Here is a 19,011-nt window from a genome sequence, read left to right on the forward strand (position 1 = left end):
CCCTATAGTTAGCCAGCATTGCATTTGTATGCCATAAATAACAATATTTTCTTTCCTTAGTTTTACACAAAGCCAGAATGTATAGCTAATAAACATTGTTTGTGTCAAATCTGTGCTTTATGAATTTGCTATGAAGTAAGGAGCTGGGTTAACAACAATCAGAAGCATTTGATATATTTATACAGCTCAATAGTGGAGTAACATATTGTCCCAATAGGCAGGGTGGCACTGACCAATAAAACATTGTTTACGTGATACATTGAAACCTCTTTAAGATGACAAAATTGATTTGAAAAATGTTCTTCGAGGGAATTAGTGCTTCCACATGGTCACTATACATAGTATATGATAAAACTGTCACAGGAACTGTAAAAGAGATAAAGCATAATAGGAGTGCTTTCATTTTGGTACAAAGTCCATTTTCATTGTTGACTATAGTGTCAGCTATCTGCTTTATGTCCATAGAATCGAACATCATTTGTGCAGATAGCTTATATTTGCATGTTGGACATCAATAATGTGATGTGAAAGAGCAGTATTGATTCTTTAGCCCACAGCAATATTTTATCATCTGCACTGTTCCACAGAGGAATCTTTCACAGTAATAAATTGGATTTAGGCTGGGTTCACACTACGTTTTTGCCATACTGTTTTCAATCCGTTTTTCTAAAGAAAACCGTATGGCAAAAAAAACGGATGGAACAGTATGGAAAAAAGTAAACCATATGCGTTTTTAAACAGTATACTGTTTTTAAAAGTGCATACAGTTCCGTCAGTTTTTATAGAAAAAAAAACCATATGTTTTTGAAAACCACGATTGGCCACAATTTTGTCTCTGTTTAAAAACCGTACTGCAACCGCATACGTTTTTTTTAACATGGACGTCAATAGGAAACGCACATGTATACGGTTCCATACGGGGAAACCTTATACGTTTTTACTTTGCACATGCGCATTTGAATCCTAAAGTCTCCACCCAAGACCCCTCCCATTAAAAATGGACAACATTTTCAAAAACGTATGGGGTTTTTTTCTATAAAAACTGACGGAACTGTATGCACTTTTAAAAACATTATACTGTTTAAAAACGCATACGGTTTACTTTTTTCCATACTGTTCCATCCGTTTTTTTGCCATACGGTTTTCTTTAGAAAAACGCATTGAAAACAGTATGGCAAAAACGTAGTGTGAACCACTCAGCAATGACAGATTCCATCTACAATCAATCTATAATAAACCATTTTTTATTTAGGTTCACAGGACCCACACCAAGAAATCTAGGTAACAACACAAAACTGGTGGAATGGCTACCTCAGAATGACTTGCTTGGTAAGTAAATGTTACAATATATATATATATATATATATATATATATATATATATATATATATATTAATATACTTTTTATATAGGTTCCCTTTTTTTATCAGTGAATGATAACATCATATAATTTATTGACAACAGCTAGTTATCCTTTAAATAGTACAGGCATATTTTTAAACCCTTAGACACAGCCCATTTGGGCCTTGATGACACATGACATTTTAATTTTTTCCTAATTGCCTTTAAAGAAACATGACTCTTATATTATTCCCTCCACAGAAACATATGTTGGCTTGATTTTTGTACTTTATGTAATGACATGGCACAACAACAAAAAAGTATTATTTATGGAGGAATATTGTCTTTACAGTAAAACTGAAATGTTATATTTATTTTGAATAAATTACACTACCCGGCCATGGAAATACTGATTGTCAACTGATGTTTCAGCTGGACAGTGCATCGGGCAGCTTCTTGGCCCCTTAGAAATGACTTGGCCCTGCATTAAGAATGGATCGGTCCTTCTGGTTAGGAAATGCATGCACAATTCATACTGTCTTGACTTCCACTTTAGGAACAAATTTTTTTTTTTGTCCATATCACATTTATTTATTTTTTTTGTTCACTGGCTCGGTTGTTTAGTGTTTTATACCAGTTCATTATATAACCAGTAAGACAAAGGAGGGATGTTACAGCTGATTTAGCAGTCAAGTAGTTGTTAGAACTTCTGGGACTGCAGAGATCTTACACAGCTGATCAGGCACCCTAGCAAGTGTTCAAGCCAATGCTCCAGCTAGCTTACAGGCCACCCACCAGGGGGAAGTACTGGAAGAGGTAAAAGGAGACAAGTGGTGGATCCCTACATTGCTTGGTGGTGAATAGAAGGCAGAGAGTGGTACAAAGAAGAGAGAGATAGAGAAAGAAAAGAACACATGTGGCACGGTTCTGGGTTGGAGTCATCATTTGAGATGGTTGAGTTTAGTGGCACTGTTAGATGTCTTAAAGCCGGAAGATATTAAACTCAAGAACAAAGACATTGGAAGTCACAAAGAAACCAATATTTCTTGAAGAGTAGACCATCTACAGTAAATGTCAAGGGATGCAATTAAAGGCCTCAAAACAGATTCAGTAAGCACCTTATTATTTCAAGGATGTTATGTGAATTGCAGCCTTAGAAGCATTCTCTATTAATAGCTGGCTAACTAGATCCATTGGAAACTTTCTCACACAGTAATTCGAGGGACAATTTACGAAAGGTTGCCCAGTTTTACGGATTACAATTTAATTATTATATATGTGGATTACAGTTGTTCCAGTTTGCCAAGTCGTGTAGATTACAATTTGTTTGACTACTATATCTATGGATTACAATTAGTGTTCCTAAGCAAGACATTTGAATTTGTATCTGATTAAGCCTTGTTACCATAAACCAGATCTATTTTATCTTAATGTACTGATATAAGATTGTTACTAAAGTTTATTTTTGGAAAAGAAGTGCACAATTATATGAATTTGATAAACTCCATTCTCTTGTCTACATTCTAGACCTTAATGATCAAACAATCTGATCAAACTTTCTTTGTTTATCTATGGTTGCATTCCAATTCCATAGCCACATACTAACTTGTTTTTTTGCAGAACAAGTTACATTTTTAATTTTAGGGTTCATTTAACTTATTGGCTATCTTTCATGAACTATTTTTGTTTGGGGATAATGAACATTTTTAGAATTTTACATTGATAGATTTTACTGCTTTGGCACAATAGAAATACTTTTTCAAAAATAAATAAATAAAATATGCGCAGTAATAACTTTCCAAGTCAAGACCCATATATATATATATATATATATATATATATATATATATATTATCTTTACAGAGCAGATTAGTGGCTTGTGTTTTTTTTTTTTTTAAATATGTAATTTTTTTTAAATTTGATTTTATTATCATTTTACAAACAATGTAAAGGGATTGATACCCCTGACAGATAAAATAAGCATAGTAAAAGTAGCACATAAAGATCATGGCCATTATGCATGGACTAACAGAAATTAAGCCAGAACGAAAAAACAAACAAAAAATTCTCCCTTCCAAATCTCTCCCAACCCCCTCACAACCATCCAGTGCTCACTATCCAACAATTATATACCAGTAACAGTAAAAGAAAAGAAGCAAGATTTTGGTCTATAGATCAGCTCAATGAAAGCTCAAGAAAACATTGCTGAGGCAGGAGTAAAAAGATAGAAGAACTCAAAAAGTTAGCGCAATTACAATCTACCCAAAGATCCAGCAATAACCTTTGTTAAATAGCAGGCAATACTTTTGAATGGAAATACCACTCGTACCATCTCAAGATCATCCAAGAAGACCACAATAAATGTTTTCCACTTTTTTTTTTTTTTTTAAGGTGTATTGTCATGATTAGGGTCATATACATAAAATATATCTAACACTTTGGAGAAAGCTTTTACATAGCCTCCAATCCTTATCCTTCAAAACGTAAAGTATCTAACATAAAATAAAAATTACTAAGCAAAATAATAACACCCGCCTTGCGGTCTTGAGGGCAAGGCCACTACCTTACCCATCCACCATTCCTGCATCCACTATGTGTCTCCTGTTACAGTGCCACATCTGGATAAAAATGCTTCACGTGGCACAAAATAGTATTCTTTTTATGAGGGGACCTAGAACCCTTAAAATTCTATGTGACTAATTGCAAAGAGAAAGAAAAGAAGGACGTCCAGAGAAAGATGTGTAATTTAATTCTTTAAGGGAATATGTGAGCCAACAAACTATCATCCTCCCACTACCCACAAACCCACACCAAAGGTGAGAAAAATTGTAGAATACTATACCATGGACAGAAACATATAGAGATTACATTTCTTTTTTTTTTTTTTTTTAAACTTTATTTATAAATTTTCATATAACAAGAATAACAGTAACGTCCTCAATGTATGATGTAGAAAACAAGGAATGAGAGACCACCAATACAGTCACAATCATAATACACATATCATAATACACAAATCAGAGTGAGATACATCGTACATATACGATTAGCTAATCCACGACCCTAATTGAGGTCGAACATCTGTCCGTCCACTGGGACAGAGTAGCTATACGGCTATTAGAAGCCCCACACCTCTTCGCTATCAATCCCTCCAACACGAGGTTACTATGCACCTCCGCCAGAATGGCAGGAAGACCCGGCACCTCAGTCGACTTCCACCTCCGAGCAATGTGAGCTCTCACAACTATCAGAATATGATATAAAACGGTCATATAATGCGGGGGAACTTGTTCTAGGGACAGAAATAGTAGTGCACTCTCTGGGCCCCATGGGAAGGGGCAATCCACTAGGTTGTCCAATAACTTCTTAATTTCGGTCCAAAGAGGTGTAATTAACGGGCAAGTCCACCACACGTGTAGTAAGGTACCACTTTCTCGGTTACATCGCCAACATACTGGGGAGGTGGTAGGGTATATTTTAGCCAGACGAACCGGCGTGTAGTACCATCGGTATAGGAGCTTCCTAGAAGCTTCGAAATGATTAACACATTTAGAATATTTTTTGTGCAAGTCAAAGACAAAGCTCCACTGCTCAGCCGTGAATCTGCGTGCCAGGTCCTCCTCCCATCTGGACTTAAACGTAGTGTCCACTTCCCCCTCCTCCTCGGTCAAAGCTACATAAGCAAGGGAGATACCCCTAGAAGAGGAGTCCCTGCACAGAAAATGATGTTCATACGCAGTGCGAGGCCGAGAGCTATCCCAAGTGAGGGATCTCAAAAAATGTCTAAGCCTCAAATATTTGTAAAAGTCTTTCTGCGATATAGAGAATGTGCGTACAATATCAGTGAAAGGCATTAACCCATTGGCATCGCTAATCAATGCCACCGTGAGGATGCCCGCATCTATCCAGGGCTTAAAATCTATATCTAGAATATAGTCTCCTATAGCAGCTAAAGGGATATCCTTCACTCTAGGTGGACAAAGACTTTTAATTCGCGCCACCTTACTCCACAACCTGATAGCAGCCGCAATAGTAGAGAAAGGAGAAGAGGGAGCAAAGGTAGGGTTAAAGCGCAATGCCCAAAGAAAGTTATTAAAATTAGAGACATTGAGGACAGCAGCTTCAATATCTACCCACAGGGGGGGAGCGTCCTGCCACCACCATTTTTTAAGCTGATCGAGTAGAACAGCGTGATAGTACATTTTAAGGTTCGGCACCCCCATACCCCCTTCATGTACAGGGCGATACAATATATTCGCACCAACCCTAGGATGCTTACCATCCCAAATAAATCGTAAGAGCATTCTCTGTAGTTGTGAGAGGAAGGATGCAGGTACTATCATCGGCAGGCATCTAAAAAAATATAAAATTTTAGGGAGCAGCATCATCTTAGCAGTGGCAACACGTCCCGCCCAAGAGACAGGGAGCCTAGAGAAGTGATCAATTTCTTTGGTAAGCAGGGACCTCATAACAGCAAAATTAGAAGCAATTGTCTTATCAGGTAACGCAGTAAGGACTATGCCTAGGTAAGGAATCTGGTCAGTGACCCATTGGAAGGGATATTTAGCTTGTAGTACTCGCTGTTGCTCAGTGGGTATCTGCAATGGCAAGATACACGACTTTGTGGGGTTAATCTTATAAAAGCTAACTCGACTAAAGGCATCAATAATATCCATAACTGGGCCTAAAGAGCTCAGGGGGTTGGAGAGACTAATGATAACATCGTCGGCGAATAAGCCAATCCTGTGGTCTACTTTACCTATTTGAATGCCCGCAATGTTTGGGGAGTCCCTAATGGATTGAGCAAGCGGCTCCATAACTAAGGTAAATATAAGGGGGGATAGTGGGCACCCCTGTCTAGTCCCATTGCTAAGTGAGAAACTATTAGAAAGGGTACCCATCGTGTAAATTCTAGCAGATGGGAGCGTATATAGTGCCATAATGGCGGATTCCAAAGAGTGGGGAAAACCAAACTTACGCAGCACACTTTGCAAATATCCCCAGTGCACTCGATCGAACGCCTTCTCCGCATCGAGGGATAGCAAGAGAGAAGGCGTCCGATCGGAATGCGCCTTTGTGATGATGTCGAGAAAGCGTCTCGTACCATCCACCGTTTGACGACCCTTGACGAAGCCAACCTGGTCCCTGTGAATTAGGTCCGGCAGAACCCTATTCAACCTGGCAGCAAGAGCCAGAGCATACAATTTAATATCACTATTTAGGAGAGAGATTGGTCTGTAATTTAGGGTAGAGTCCAATGGCTTACCAGGTTTAGGTATGGTAATGACCAGAGCATCCAACATCTCCTTAGGGGGCACACCGTTCTCCTTAATACGGTTAAAGGCTCTGGCCAAAAAAGGAGCTACAGAGGGGCCAAATCGCTTATAAAATTCATTTGTAATACCATCAGGGCCAGGTGACTTCGAGGGCTTGAGGGAACGCACACATTCAAGAATTTCTTCTGTGGAGAAGGGAGAGCAAAGATCAGATGCTTGGTCCGCGGACAGAGAGGGGAGGGACATAGAGGACAGAAAAGAAGAGATAACTGCTTCATCAGGCTGTGGAGTAGCAATGTCATGTTGAAGATTGTACAATTTACTATAAAAATCTGCAAAACAATTGGCTATGCTTTGAGGGTCAGCAACTATAGAACCATCAGATTTAGTAAGGAAGGGGATTCTCCCCTTATCCTGACGTTTTTTAAGTTGTTTAGCCAGTATAGAGCCAGATCTATTACCCTGCCAATACCATGTCATTTTAAGCCTTCTCAGTGCTATCTCATAGCTGTGTAAGGAGAGGGAGTGTAGGGTAGCACTAACCTGAGAAATTTCTCCAACTAGTGATGGAGAGTACGAGGTCTTATTACGCCTATGTAATTCCGCAAGGCGCTGTTGGAGTTCTAGTGTTTTGGTCTGGCGGAGCTTCCTGTCATAGGCAGTTTGGCTAATGAAGTGGCCCCTAATTGTAGCCTTAAACGCACACCAAAGCATGGGGTCTGTAACATCACCAGTATCATTAATGCGGAAGTAGGCATCAACCGCCAACTTGGTCGCTTCAGAGTATTCAGGATTATGGAGTATTAGTGGGTTAAGTCTCCAAATATAGGTCGGGCGGGTGCTATGCGATTCTTTAATGGTCACACTTATGGGGGAATGGTCCGACCATTCTATGGGCATAATTCGGGCCTCTGAAACCAATGATAGGAGAGAGTGGGAGGTAAGGGCGTAATCTATTCTGGTGTATATCTTATGTACATGAGAAAAGAAGGTGAAGTCCCTTTCCGTGGGGTGAGATATACGCCAAACATCATATAGGTCATTTTGGGACACACTAGTGAAGAAACCTGTGGGTTCTTTTTTCAAACTGGGCGAAGTAGAATCTACACTAGGCCACAAGGTCATATTAAAATCTCCTAGCAGTAGGCAGTGTCCCTTTCTCAAGGACTCCAATTTGCGCAAGAATGCCCTGAGGAAGGTACACTGTTTCGCATTAGGCGCATATAAGGAGCCTAAGGTATATTGAACATTGTTTAGTAAGCACACAATAATTATAAAACGACCTCTATCGTCTATCACAGAGTGCTGGACAGTAACCGTCAGGGTGTTCTTAAATGCAATCGCCACTCCTCCCTTTTTGTGAACAGCATGCGCCTGATAGATATGTGGATATCTCTTATTTTGGAGTCTATGGGCATCTAGGGCTAATAAATGGGATTCTTGTATACAGAGGACATCGGCCGCCAGGCGTCTAGCCTCTTTCCACACCAGAGACCTTTTATACGGAGAGTTAAGACCCCGCACATTCATAGACACAACCTTAATAACCATAGTTAAAGTATACATCAACGCAAAGCAGAGCCATTAGCACAGTAAACTGAAAGGGATTAGGTACTCCCTTCGAAGATGATACAACTACACTTAGCAGCTCGCAAGAGGAGCCTCTCATATCCATTATTAGAGAAAGTGAGTGACGGAGGACCAACAGGACAGAAAACAAGTAAACAGAACGAACAACAAAGAACAAATAAATTGAGCAAGCAGTAGTAAAGACCATGTGGAAGGTCTTAATGGGGGTAGGAAAGTACATTCGACTGCAGTTAGGCCGAATGTTTAAGCATTCAGGAAAAGTATCCAGAGCACTAAGAGGATAAGTAACCCAAAAGATGGGGAGGGATACCCCAGTCGCAAGCCAGTGAGACAAGTCGGACAGGCCTGTCCAAAGGCAGAGGAACAGTTCATGTCTTGATCTTCTTCTTGCGGTGGGAGACAACCTTCCATTCTTCAGCTATCTTTGCAGCATGTGGTATGTCCAGGGACCTCTGAGCAGTTAGATCAACAGGCAAGTTCCATTCCGCACAAAGTTGCAAAAGGGTCTCCGGGGAAGAGACCACATGTTTGGACCCCTTATTGGTGATAATCAATTTCACAGGGAATCCCCATTTATAAGGGATCCCTTTTTCTCTGAGAGCTTTAGTCCCTGCACTGAACTCACGTCTCCTGGCTAGAGTGGCAGCAGAAAGATCCGTGAAGAGTTGGAGTCCTGAATACCCCTCTGGTAGGGAGGGTGAGGAGCGCGCCACCAACATTAATTGCTCCTTAATATGGTAAAAGTGAAGGCGCAGAATCACATCCCTTGGTGTAGCAGCAGGTAGGGTTTTGGGCTTAGGAAGCCTGTGGACTCTGTCCATCAGCAGATCTAGGGTGGAAGCCTGAGGCAACAACAATGCAAAATAATCCGTTAGGAAGGTGTTGAGGTCCTCCGTTTTCACAGACTCCGGCACCCCTCTCACCCTTAGATTGTTGCGGCGAGACCTGTCCTCCATATCAGCTATCTTAAGTTGAAGAGCGGCAACCTCATCCTCCAGGCCATTAGCTAAGTCCACTACTTCATTATGAGAAGAGGTGAGTTCCGCCATCTTGTTCTCAATGTGCGATGTGCGGTGCCCAAGAGAGGAGATCTCATGCTGTATATTGGACACGGCTGCCTTAATGTCACCCTGAATGGAGGTGTGTAACTCAGCAAGAAGCCCCCTCATAATAGGTTCAGTTAGGGGCGCCGACGGAGAGCTCCCCTCAGGGCCTCCCGGGCCTCTAGTATGCAGTGTCCCCGCTCCCAGTGGCTTGGAGGAGATCGGGGAAAACGGTACCTGCGGGTCCTGCTGCACCGAGGGTGACCAGCCTGTCAGGAGAATTGGAGGAGTTGAAGAAGAAGCCTCCAGGGCGCAGCCCGTCTGAGAGGATGAAGACGCTGGTGAGGCACTTCCAGTAGCCGGAGACGCTGACCCGCACTGAGCCGCGCCATCTTGTGAGGCCTCTGCAGCAGGAAAGAACGCCGTGAGCTTCAGTGGGCTCTTTTTCCCTCGCCTCCGGGTCATCATCAGGTGCCCCGATAGTTCAGGTACCGGTGGGCACAATTGCTGTAGCGATATGCTGAGGATCAATGCTGTGTAGCCGCTGTTAGGCCTGGGCTGCAGCGGAGCACAAGGTTTATGCGACCGCCGCCATGCACTGCAGGACACGCCCCCCCTTCTATTCAGAGATTACATTTCTTGAGACTTTACTGTATCATAAGAGTGAGATACTCCCACCACCAATGGCAGCAAAACATGTCCCTTAAAAAAGACAAAATTAAGAAACCTATCCCTGAACATCCCGAGAGATGTTTAAGGAGAGGCCATTTTACCAAACAATGGATAGCAGATAGTTAGGAGTTGGCGGCCAGAGCTGATAAGCAAGTAACACAGTAAACAAGCCAATTATAGAAACCTAATAGCATTTTTTATTTTTTATTTTGTGTCTTTGAAAAAATCAGTCAGTGTTATCCCTCTACCCCATCCTTCCCTCCACTACCCCTCTCCTCCACAAAAAAAAATAAAAAAAAAAATACCTCAACCTCAGATATTTGAGAAGCCAAATCGTCATGAGAAGTATACAAAGTTTTCACATTGTGCTCTGTATCAGCTTTTGGGCATGCAGTGACACATTCACCTGCAGCTGCTGAAGAGTAGTATGTATGGAAGTTAGTGTCCTGTATGTTAGGGGACAGCCTTTTGGCCACCTCCGCTACCAGGAGATTGTTTATCTGAAATAAATCCTTTCTTCAACTCTTTCGGAGGACTCCTTTTCTGAGCAGGCTAGAGAGGGAGCACGACTAGAAGCAGGAGAATCTGCCAGGTGTGCAGTGCTGTCCGTGTGCTTCTGGATTTTGCCTTTGTCCAATTGCAATGACCCATTCTTAGTAAATATCTCTCCTTAAAACAAACACTTGCTTTGAGGGTAAAAGTAACCCAAATCGGGCTTTACTTTCATGTACTAGGGCTTTGGAAAGGATGTCAGGCACAGAGATGCTCACTAGTGGTGGCCCAGTACGGGAGGTGTTGCCCTGTACCCTGTCAGGCAGCCTCCTGGAGTGTCCCCTAGGCCTCCCTTGCATTTGTTTCCCCACATACATATATTTCACTAATTGTTGTATTATTAAATGTGTAAAGAGGTGTTATAACTTTAAGAAGGTTGTCATGTGAGTTGTCATGTTATTGTTACCCAGGAGGTATCAGTGACCAGAAGACCCAAGGGTGGCCTATGGGCTCCCTGCTAGTCTCCCCCCCATAAGCCCTGGGAGGAGCTAGCTCGCTCTATTGCTTCCTGCTGAGGTCCAGTCAAGTCGAGCCTAAGTGTGTGCCCAGAGTCATAGGAGGCCTCAAGTCAAGTCTGCAGTCGCAAGCTACCAAACTGCAAGTAAGCCACAGTCACAATCTTGTCAGTCACAAGTCAGTCAAGTCACAGTCATCTATCTAGCCAACGTGGCCTGCACTAAATTGTCCACCTCTACTACAAGTCCCAGCAAGCCCTTAAAGTCTCCAAAGTCACTGGTCACCTCCATGGGCCTGGCTGAACTGTATAAACTTTTCCACCTGTCTAACCTCGATAAAGCTACCGTTGTCCGTAACTTGGTGTCGGAGTCATCCATGCCTAGCCCAGGTTCCAGCCATATACCTTTGGGTGTTATTGAGGATAAACCACACCCTGGCGTTACGAGTACAAGGGGTTAATGCCATCTGCCCCTAGGGTAATTCCATCTGCCCTGCATCTCACACACCATACCACACTAGCATGTCTTCAATGTATGGCTCTGGAAGTGGGGGTTTATTTTTATGGGAAAACTTTTTATTTGTTTCCTGTGTGGAAAGATTTAACTTCTTCTAAGAGGTTAAACTAACAGGATCAAAGGTTTTTCTGTTTCTGGTAGTTAAGTACCATCTGTCTTGTGACTGTAAAATAGGTGATGTTCTATAATAGAGACTTTTAATGGCCATCATAAAAAAGTTTATTGACAGGCCTTACAAAGTTAAATAGATTAATGTCCTTTAATGCATCTTTTCACCAGTTGAGAGACATAAATGTTCATTTTTTTACATCTGCAGAATCAAGTCTAGGTGTGGAAGGACAAACTCTTCCCTCTTTATGTAATAACACCTAAACTAACCTGCAGTAAACATTCCTTGCCAGCCATATACTGAGCTCACTGTTTAGTTGCTTAGTTATTCTTCAGCTACAAAATCCTATTACAGACAAGGTTAACACTTTACAGGGAGTTCACATAATTGTGAATAACTCAAATGTTGCTTAATATATAATAGAATAACAAAATGAGGCTGGGTTCACACTGCATTTACCCAGTCCACCAGTAGTATATATATAACTCTGTATTTCCTGCAGGTTTATGCTTGTTATATGGGACTCAAAAGCACAGCATACCATACTTTTGAGTGCCAATAAGTCAATCTATACCTGCAGGAAATTACCTAAATGTAGTTACTACTTGACCATGTTCAGACTATTAAAGGGAACTTGTCAGCTGTATTGGCTACTAAGAGCTGCAGACACTTTTGGGACACTGTTAGGGTATCAAAGCAACCCGTACCTTTTCTAAAGCTTGGGGTGGTTGCCAAGCACATAAAATCTCCTTTTTATTTCTCAGCTAAGTGTCAAGGAGGCTGGGCCAAGCTTCTCAAAGCTTGGCACACCTCCTTGTTGTCAAGGAGAGGTTGGGAAGTAAAAGCAAATAAAAAGGTACAGTTTGCTTTTATACCCTAACAGAAAACACTGTCTGCAGATATAAGATGTCAGATCGCCGCGGTGCCGCTGCTGGGGAGCCCCGGGATCCCCGCTGCGGCACTGCGCTATCATTACAGCACAGAGCGAGTTCGCTCTGTGCGTAATGACGGGCGATACAGGGGACGAAGCCGCGTGACGTCATGGCTCCGCCCCTTGTGACATCACGGCCCGTCCCCTTAATGCAAGTCTATGGCAGGAGGCGTGATGACCGCCGCGCCCCCTCCCATAGACTTGTGTTGAAAGGAGCGGACCGTGACATCACGAGGGGCGGAGCCATGACGTAACTATGTTCCGGCCCCTGTATTGGGCATCATTACGTGCAGAGTGAACTCGCTCTGTGCTGTAATGATAGCGCAGTGCCGCGGCGATCTGACATCTTATCCCCTAGGGGATAAGATGTCTAGGGGCGGAGTACCCCTTTAATATATGTCACAATACATCTGACAGGTTGCCGAGATTTATTTCTGACACACTGGATAAATGTAGTGTAAACCCAAGATTACCTACACAGCTTTCAGTCAACCCGGTTGTTCCTGCACTCAGTTCCTTGCTGGTCTTTGCTTACAGCTGTGACATTCAGTAACATTTTTAAGTGGTTAATACAGAAAAACTGATTCTTTAATATCTATTTGGGCAATCCTATTTGGATTGCACAGAGATGGTTTAAAAATATTGAGGGTATTTTAAATAAATTTTACTGGGGACGGAAAAGGGCACGATTGAAATATGCAAATCTGACACTTGATATAAGCGACGGTGAGTTCTCCTTGCCGGATTTTAGGTTGTATTTTCTGGCTAGGCAACTAGACTTATTGAAAAAAAACTGATTCTTTACACATATATTTATGGGGGGGTTGATAGGAATCTCTTAGAGAATTTCAGACCTTTTGAAATCTTAGAATTAGGTCACAAAAAATTAAACACGAAGAATAGTAACTATTCGTATAACCACTTGGTTAATAAGGTTTGGGAATTGGTGAGAAAACTATGTGGGGTTGGCTCCAGCCTGCCGTTTTCCCCATTCTGGGGTAATGATAGGCTGGGGGTTCCCCACCGAGGGGACACTAGATTTTGGTTCAAACACAATATATAATTTGTTTCACAGATTTTCAATCAGGGGAAGTTGCGTAGTTTGCAAGAAGTCTAATCAGATCGGTTGTTGAAACCGAATGATGAATTCCACTACATTCAACTGCAATGGATTGACTTACGTATAGAGAATAGGGCGTTGCTAGTAGTGGAAGATAATCTGGTGATTGATCAGATTTTGTTAAGACCCACAGGTAGGAAATCTATGGTTGGTATATATAGCACATTAAAAGGGCTAAATGCAGCAAGACACAAGACCTTTCTGAGGAATAAATGGGAGAGGGAACTAGGGAACTAGGGTCTATACCTTATGAAGATTGGCATGGCATAATGAGTGGAATTAGCAACGTATCACTTTCAGCCAATATTAAAATGATGCAAATTAATATCTTACACAAAATTTATTATACCCCCTTAATGATGAAGCGCATGGGTTGTAGAGAAGATGATTGTTGCCCAAGATGCGGGGAACTTGCAACAGACTTTGTGCATCTTATATGGAGCTGTCGGGTGGTTCGGGTTTTTTGGGGTGAAATTTTTACATACTTAAAAAAACTTGATTATGTACCACTAGAATCTGATCCTTCTTTTATTCAAGTAATTCTTGGTGGTACAGGAACAAACAGAGTGGCCCTATTGAGACTGTTTATGATTGCCAAAGTCATTATTCTTAGAGTCTGGATGTCAGACAAGAATCCTTCTTTTGAGGCATGGCGAAACCTGGTCGCCCTCACAGTCAGATGTGAACAACTCAGGGCTAGGAAATGTAACTCGAAAAAGGCCCTGAAATCATTTGACAGGTTGTGGCATAAATGGAAATGAGAAATATGTGGTGTTTTTTTTTTTTCTTCTCCAGGAGTGGGGTGGGGTATTCGGGGGGGGGGGGAGGGGGGCATGGTGGGCGTAGGGGTTTTGTAAATACGAAAATGGAATATCCCTTTGTGAATTGCCGTTGTAATTTTTTATATGGAAATAAAAAGATGTTTAAAAAAATATCTATTTGGGTACGTTATATATGAGCATTTTTGTTACACATTTGTCTACATATTAGCAAAAATCTACTACTATATGTATATCAAGATGAGCTTGTAAGAAATGTAGAAAATATATACCCATGAATACTATCACATAACATTGTTTCATGACATTTCCCTTTAGGACATCCTAAAATTAAGACCTTCCTAAGCCATGGAGGCCTGAATGGTATTTTTGAAGCCATGTACCATGGAGTTCCAGTAGTTGGAATTCCTCTGTTTGGAGACCATTATGATACTATGACCAGAGTGCAGGCTAAAGGCATGGGGATCCGCCTGGATTGGAGTCAGATGACACAAGATAGTATATACAAGTCCCTGTCAGATGTTATTCATTATCCAAGGTAACATATACAGTATTTGAAAAACATGCCAATAACATATGTGCTAATCCATATTTGCAAAGTGTAGTATTGCTTTGGTAAGTGAATGAATATTCATGTGAACGGATCCTAGAGACAGAGCAGATGCATAACAAACCCTATTATACATCTCAAATAATAAAAACAGAAAAGCCAAGGGGTACTCAGGTGGAAAACATTTTTTTTTTAATCAAGTTAAACAGATTTGCAAATTACTTCTATTAAAAAATCTTAATCCTTCCAGTACTTATTAGCTGCTGAATATAACAGAGGAAATTATTTTCTTTTTGGAACACAGAGGTCTCTGCTGACATCACGAGCACAGTGCTCTCTGCTGACATACAACAAAAAACACAAATAGCCAGCACAACTACATGATATACGAGTGCATGCTGCTGTGGCAAATGCAAAGTATACAAACACAAAAATTGCAGCGGCACATTTTATCAAAATGTTTTTAAAAGGCTCTCAGCGCACTTTTTGATCAAAAAATGTCCCCCATCAACCATCAATTTGAAGATTTAAACTCCCTCCTGGGAAAAGGGAGAGGGGTGCATGGCTGGAGAGGGTGCCATTCCCTCAAAGTAGCATACAACAAAAAACACAAATAGCCAGCACAACTACAACTACTATATTTAAAAAAAAAATCGATAAAATGTGCCGCTGCAATTTTTGTGTTTGTATGTCATCAACCAAAACAAACAAAAGAAATTTCAGAGCTAGAAAGATTTAACCCTCGCAGTACCAGACATCACACTATCTATCTAGAAAGAGGCAGAGTGCCAACCAAGGCAAAAAAACGGGACTTCTCACGGCGGGGGGCTAGGCACATATGATCCACATTGATTTGAATGAAATTTATCAATACATTTCATTCATGTCAATGTGGATGAAATGTGCCTAGAGCCCCGTGAGAAGTCCAGTTTTTTTGCCTTAGTTGGCAATCTATCTCTTTCTGCATATTGAACCGGTGACTCATTTGCTGGACACCAGAGGGACCAGGCGACTGCTTCATTCCACACAACGTGCTGCTAGATGTTATGCTCTTAGCCATCTATCTTACCTCTTTTCATCCAATGTTACACCCTAGATGATCTGCACTAAGTGAGCACCTTTTTCCGCAATTTTCTCTATCTATCTATCTATCTACATATACACACAGCAGCCCAACCACCGCCTTTAGAGTTGATACGTTACCTGGCCAACAAGCAATCTACAAGCGGAGGAAAGAAGAAGGAATATTAGGTGAGGGAGGGGCAAGTTTGCTACATAAATATATATTTGCATTCACACCCAGTGGAGCGTGAAGGGAGAGAAAGGAACATCCCTCTCTCCTTTACTTCCACTGGGATCGTTGCGCTCACAAGGTGCCGCCTAAGCACTTGACTATGCATGCCTACTGGTAAATATGGTCCTGCACGTCAAAATTTCCCCCATTGTATCTAACCATGACTGATAAAAAAGATCTAGGTAATCTAGAAAGCTTGCTTTTAAAAGTAAAGTCATTAAAAGTATCTTAGGACTCTCATGGTTTATCTTTATTGCTGCTCATGATTAATACATTGCTGAGATCATTTTCAGACCCTTGATCTTAGTTACGTGGCATCCAATGGCTTTATTTTAGTAAGGAATTTTTATTTTATTTTCTAACACAGTTATCGACAGCAAGCACAGAAGCTTTCAAAAATTCACAAGGATCAGCCAGGTCATCCTGTCACCAGAGCTGCTTCTTGGATAGATTACGTCATCTGTCACAATGGAGCTGAACACCTTCGTGCTGCTACCTATGACATTTCTGTTTTTCAATACTTCTTGGTTGATATTGTATTACTCACAGTGGTTGTTGTTATTTTATTGTGGTATGTGCTTTCAAGAATCAGGAGATACCTGCGGAAGAACAAAGTTCCAGACCATAGCACCACCAATGGATTCTACCATAATGGTATAGCAAACGGAAAACACAAAAAGATTGGTCACATTAAGCACAAAGAGAAAGTGAAATGAACCAGTGTAAGCCGAAAACTGAAGGAACCACTTTAACATGGATTCTACTTTTTAGTCAGTGCTAATGGAATCTATACTGCAGCAATGGAAACACCCTTGTATAGTAGGCCTCAGCAAAACACATCAATGGCCATTGCTTTCAATCATTATTTATTCCAAGGTTTTTTCCTTTATTTACAGTCAATGTGCTTTAGCCTTTCCAAGCACTGAATGACTTGAAGTTTAATCCAGGCTAATGATTCTAAACAAGCTATCTCATCATCTGCAATTCTGCATCTCTCAATAATTTCTATCAAAAACATTATTTTTTTTTTTTTTGCTAACACATGCATATTTCACTACCAGAATATCAAGAACTGTGTGAATAATCTACTTTTTTTAATAGATACTATGTGAGTGTGTTTGTCTCCCTTTTAATATGTTGTCCATGGATAGTATTTTGAATAATTATATTCATCTGGGCTTAAACCACTATTTATAAAAATGCATGGGAGTTTATATGTCAGCTGTCATATAGCTCCATTTGAATTCCTTGTTATTGTTTTTATGTGTGCCTAAACTTAACACAACTTAGAAACAGTATTTATATAGTAAATTTAAATTTTTTCATGTTTAATATCCTAAACCCAAAATAGGATATAACAAATCAATTGGATAAATTAAATAACAGAAAATCCTCTAAAAAAATTATGCATACTTCTTAGATATGCTTAGCCAGCACAGTAACAAATCAATTGGATAAATTAAATAACAGAAAATCCTCTAAAAAAATTATGCATACTTCTTAGATATGCTTAGCCAGCACAGTAAAAAGGAGGTTATTTGTATACACAAAAAAATCTATACTACTTACCTTCCTTGCTTCCCTGTCGCCACTGCAACTGAACCCTTGTCCCAAAGCACAGTACTTCCAAGTTAGAGGTCTGCAGGAGGCAATGTCTTGTGTTGACTCTGATTGTGGAAATGCTGTGCATTAGGACAAGGGCTCCATGACAGTGGTGGCTAGGGAGCAAGGAAGGTAAGTATAATTTATTTTTTATTTTACCACCTGTTTAAGCACATTGTTTTTAAAATTTTCCCTGGACAACCCCTTCATGCATGTCATAAGCAAATATTATTAATAACCAGGGAGAAAGATAAATACGATTTCTACAGATACGTTGCACCAATTAATTGATTTTCATACCAAAAGCAAATTTCTTTTTGTCCAAAATCACCAGCTCACCTGCCTACCATCTTAACATCATCACGTTTAGGTCTCTGGTGAGTTAGTTAATAATTTTCATGTCAATTGGCTACCATTATAAAAAAAAATGTGTGTTGTGCTTTTTTTATACAGTTACAAAAATGATTATGCTAATGTGCACATTCCTGAAAGAAGCCAAAAAAGTGCCCTTTTGGATTCCACGAAGTAAATAGAGCCCTGCAGAAATGTTTAACATATACACCATAAGTTTTCTAGGTTTGTAGGCTAAACATAGAGCACAGATGCAGTGTCCTCAGGCTTGCTATCAGAAAAAGACAGAATAAAGGTCAATACTCATATAGATTCAATTTAGGCATGTGTGAAATATAGTGGTTGCACTTCACCTAGGATGTGATGCCTTATTTATGGGTGATGACTTATTTGTCTCATAGCATGACACCAGTACTATAAATGGCACATAATAGATGAGGGCCCCAGTACAGATTTGTCATCTGGATGCAGGAGCTTCCAGTTATTTATCTGATACTTTGTGTATGTACATTGAGTTCTGTTTTTACTAATAAAGTTTTTTCTTTAGGGTTTTCCCATTGTCCTCTTCGGTATGTAAAATAAAAGTCATACATGCCTCATGTAGTGCCTTCATTATGCCTATTACTAGTGTTACAATAGTCTACACTAGTCAGAAAGTGATGGGCATCTTTTTAGAGTTGGACTTTAATATAGAACTATTTCCATTTTCTCTAAGTCCTTCCATGTTACGTTATATTAGTCTATGGGCTCTCTGCGATTATCTTTTTCCTGTTGTACTCTATCAGAGAAGGAATATAGATTGCAATATAAAATGGTCATTTGTATGTAGC

General features: G+C 40.5%; 1 protein-coding gene across 1 annotated transcript in view; it reads left to right on the plus strand.

Annotated features, from left to right (window-relative positions):
• UGT8 (UDP glycosyltransferase 8) overlaps window positions 1-18,669 on the plus strand; it is a 110,960-nt gene extending 92,291 nt beyond the window's left edge. The window contains exons 4-6 of the mRNA XM_056565480.1: window positions 1,253-1,329; window positions 14,703-14,922; window positions 16,596-18,669. Of these exons, the coding sequence (XP_056421455.1) occupies window positions 1,253-1,329; window positions 14,703-14,922; window positions 16,596-16,944 (646 nt within the window). The 3' untranslated portion in view covers window positions 16,945-18,669. The remainder of the gene's footprint in view (window positions 1-1,252; window positions 1,330-14,702; window positions 14,923-16,595) is intronic.
• Window positions 18,670-19,011: the final 342 nt, after the last annotated feature.

Source organism: Hyla sarda, chromosome 1, assembly GCF_029499605.1.
Source record: "Hyla sarda isolate aHylSar1 chromosome 1, aHylSar1.hap1, whole genome shotgun sequence".
NCBI classification, from domain to species: Eukaryota; Metazoa; Chordata; class Amphibia; order Anura; family Hylidae; genus Hyla; species Hyla sarda.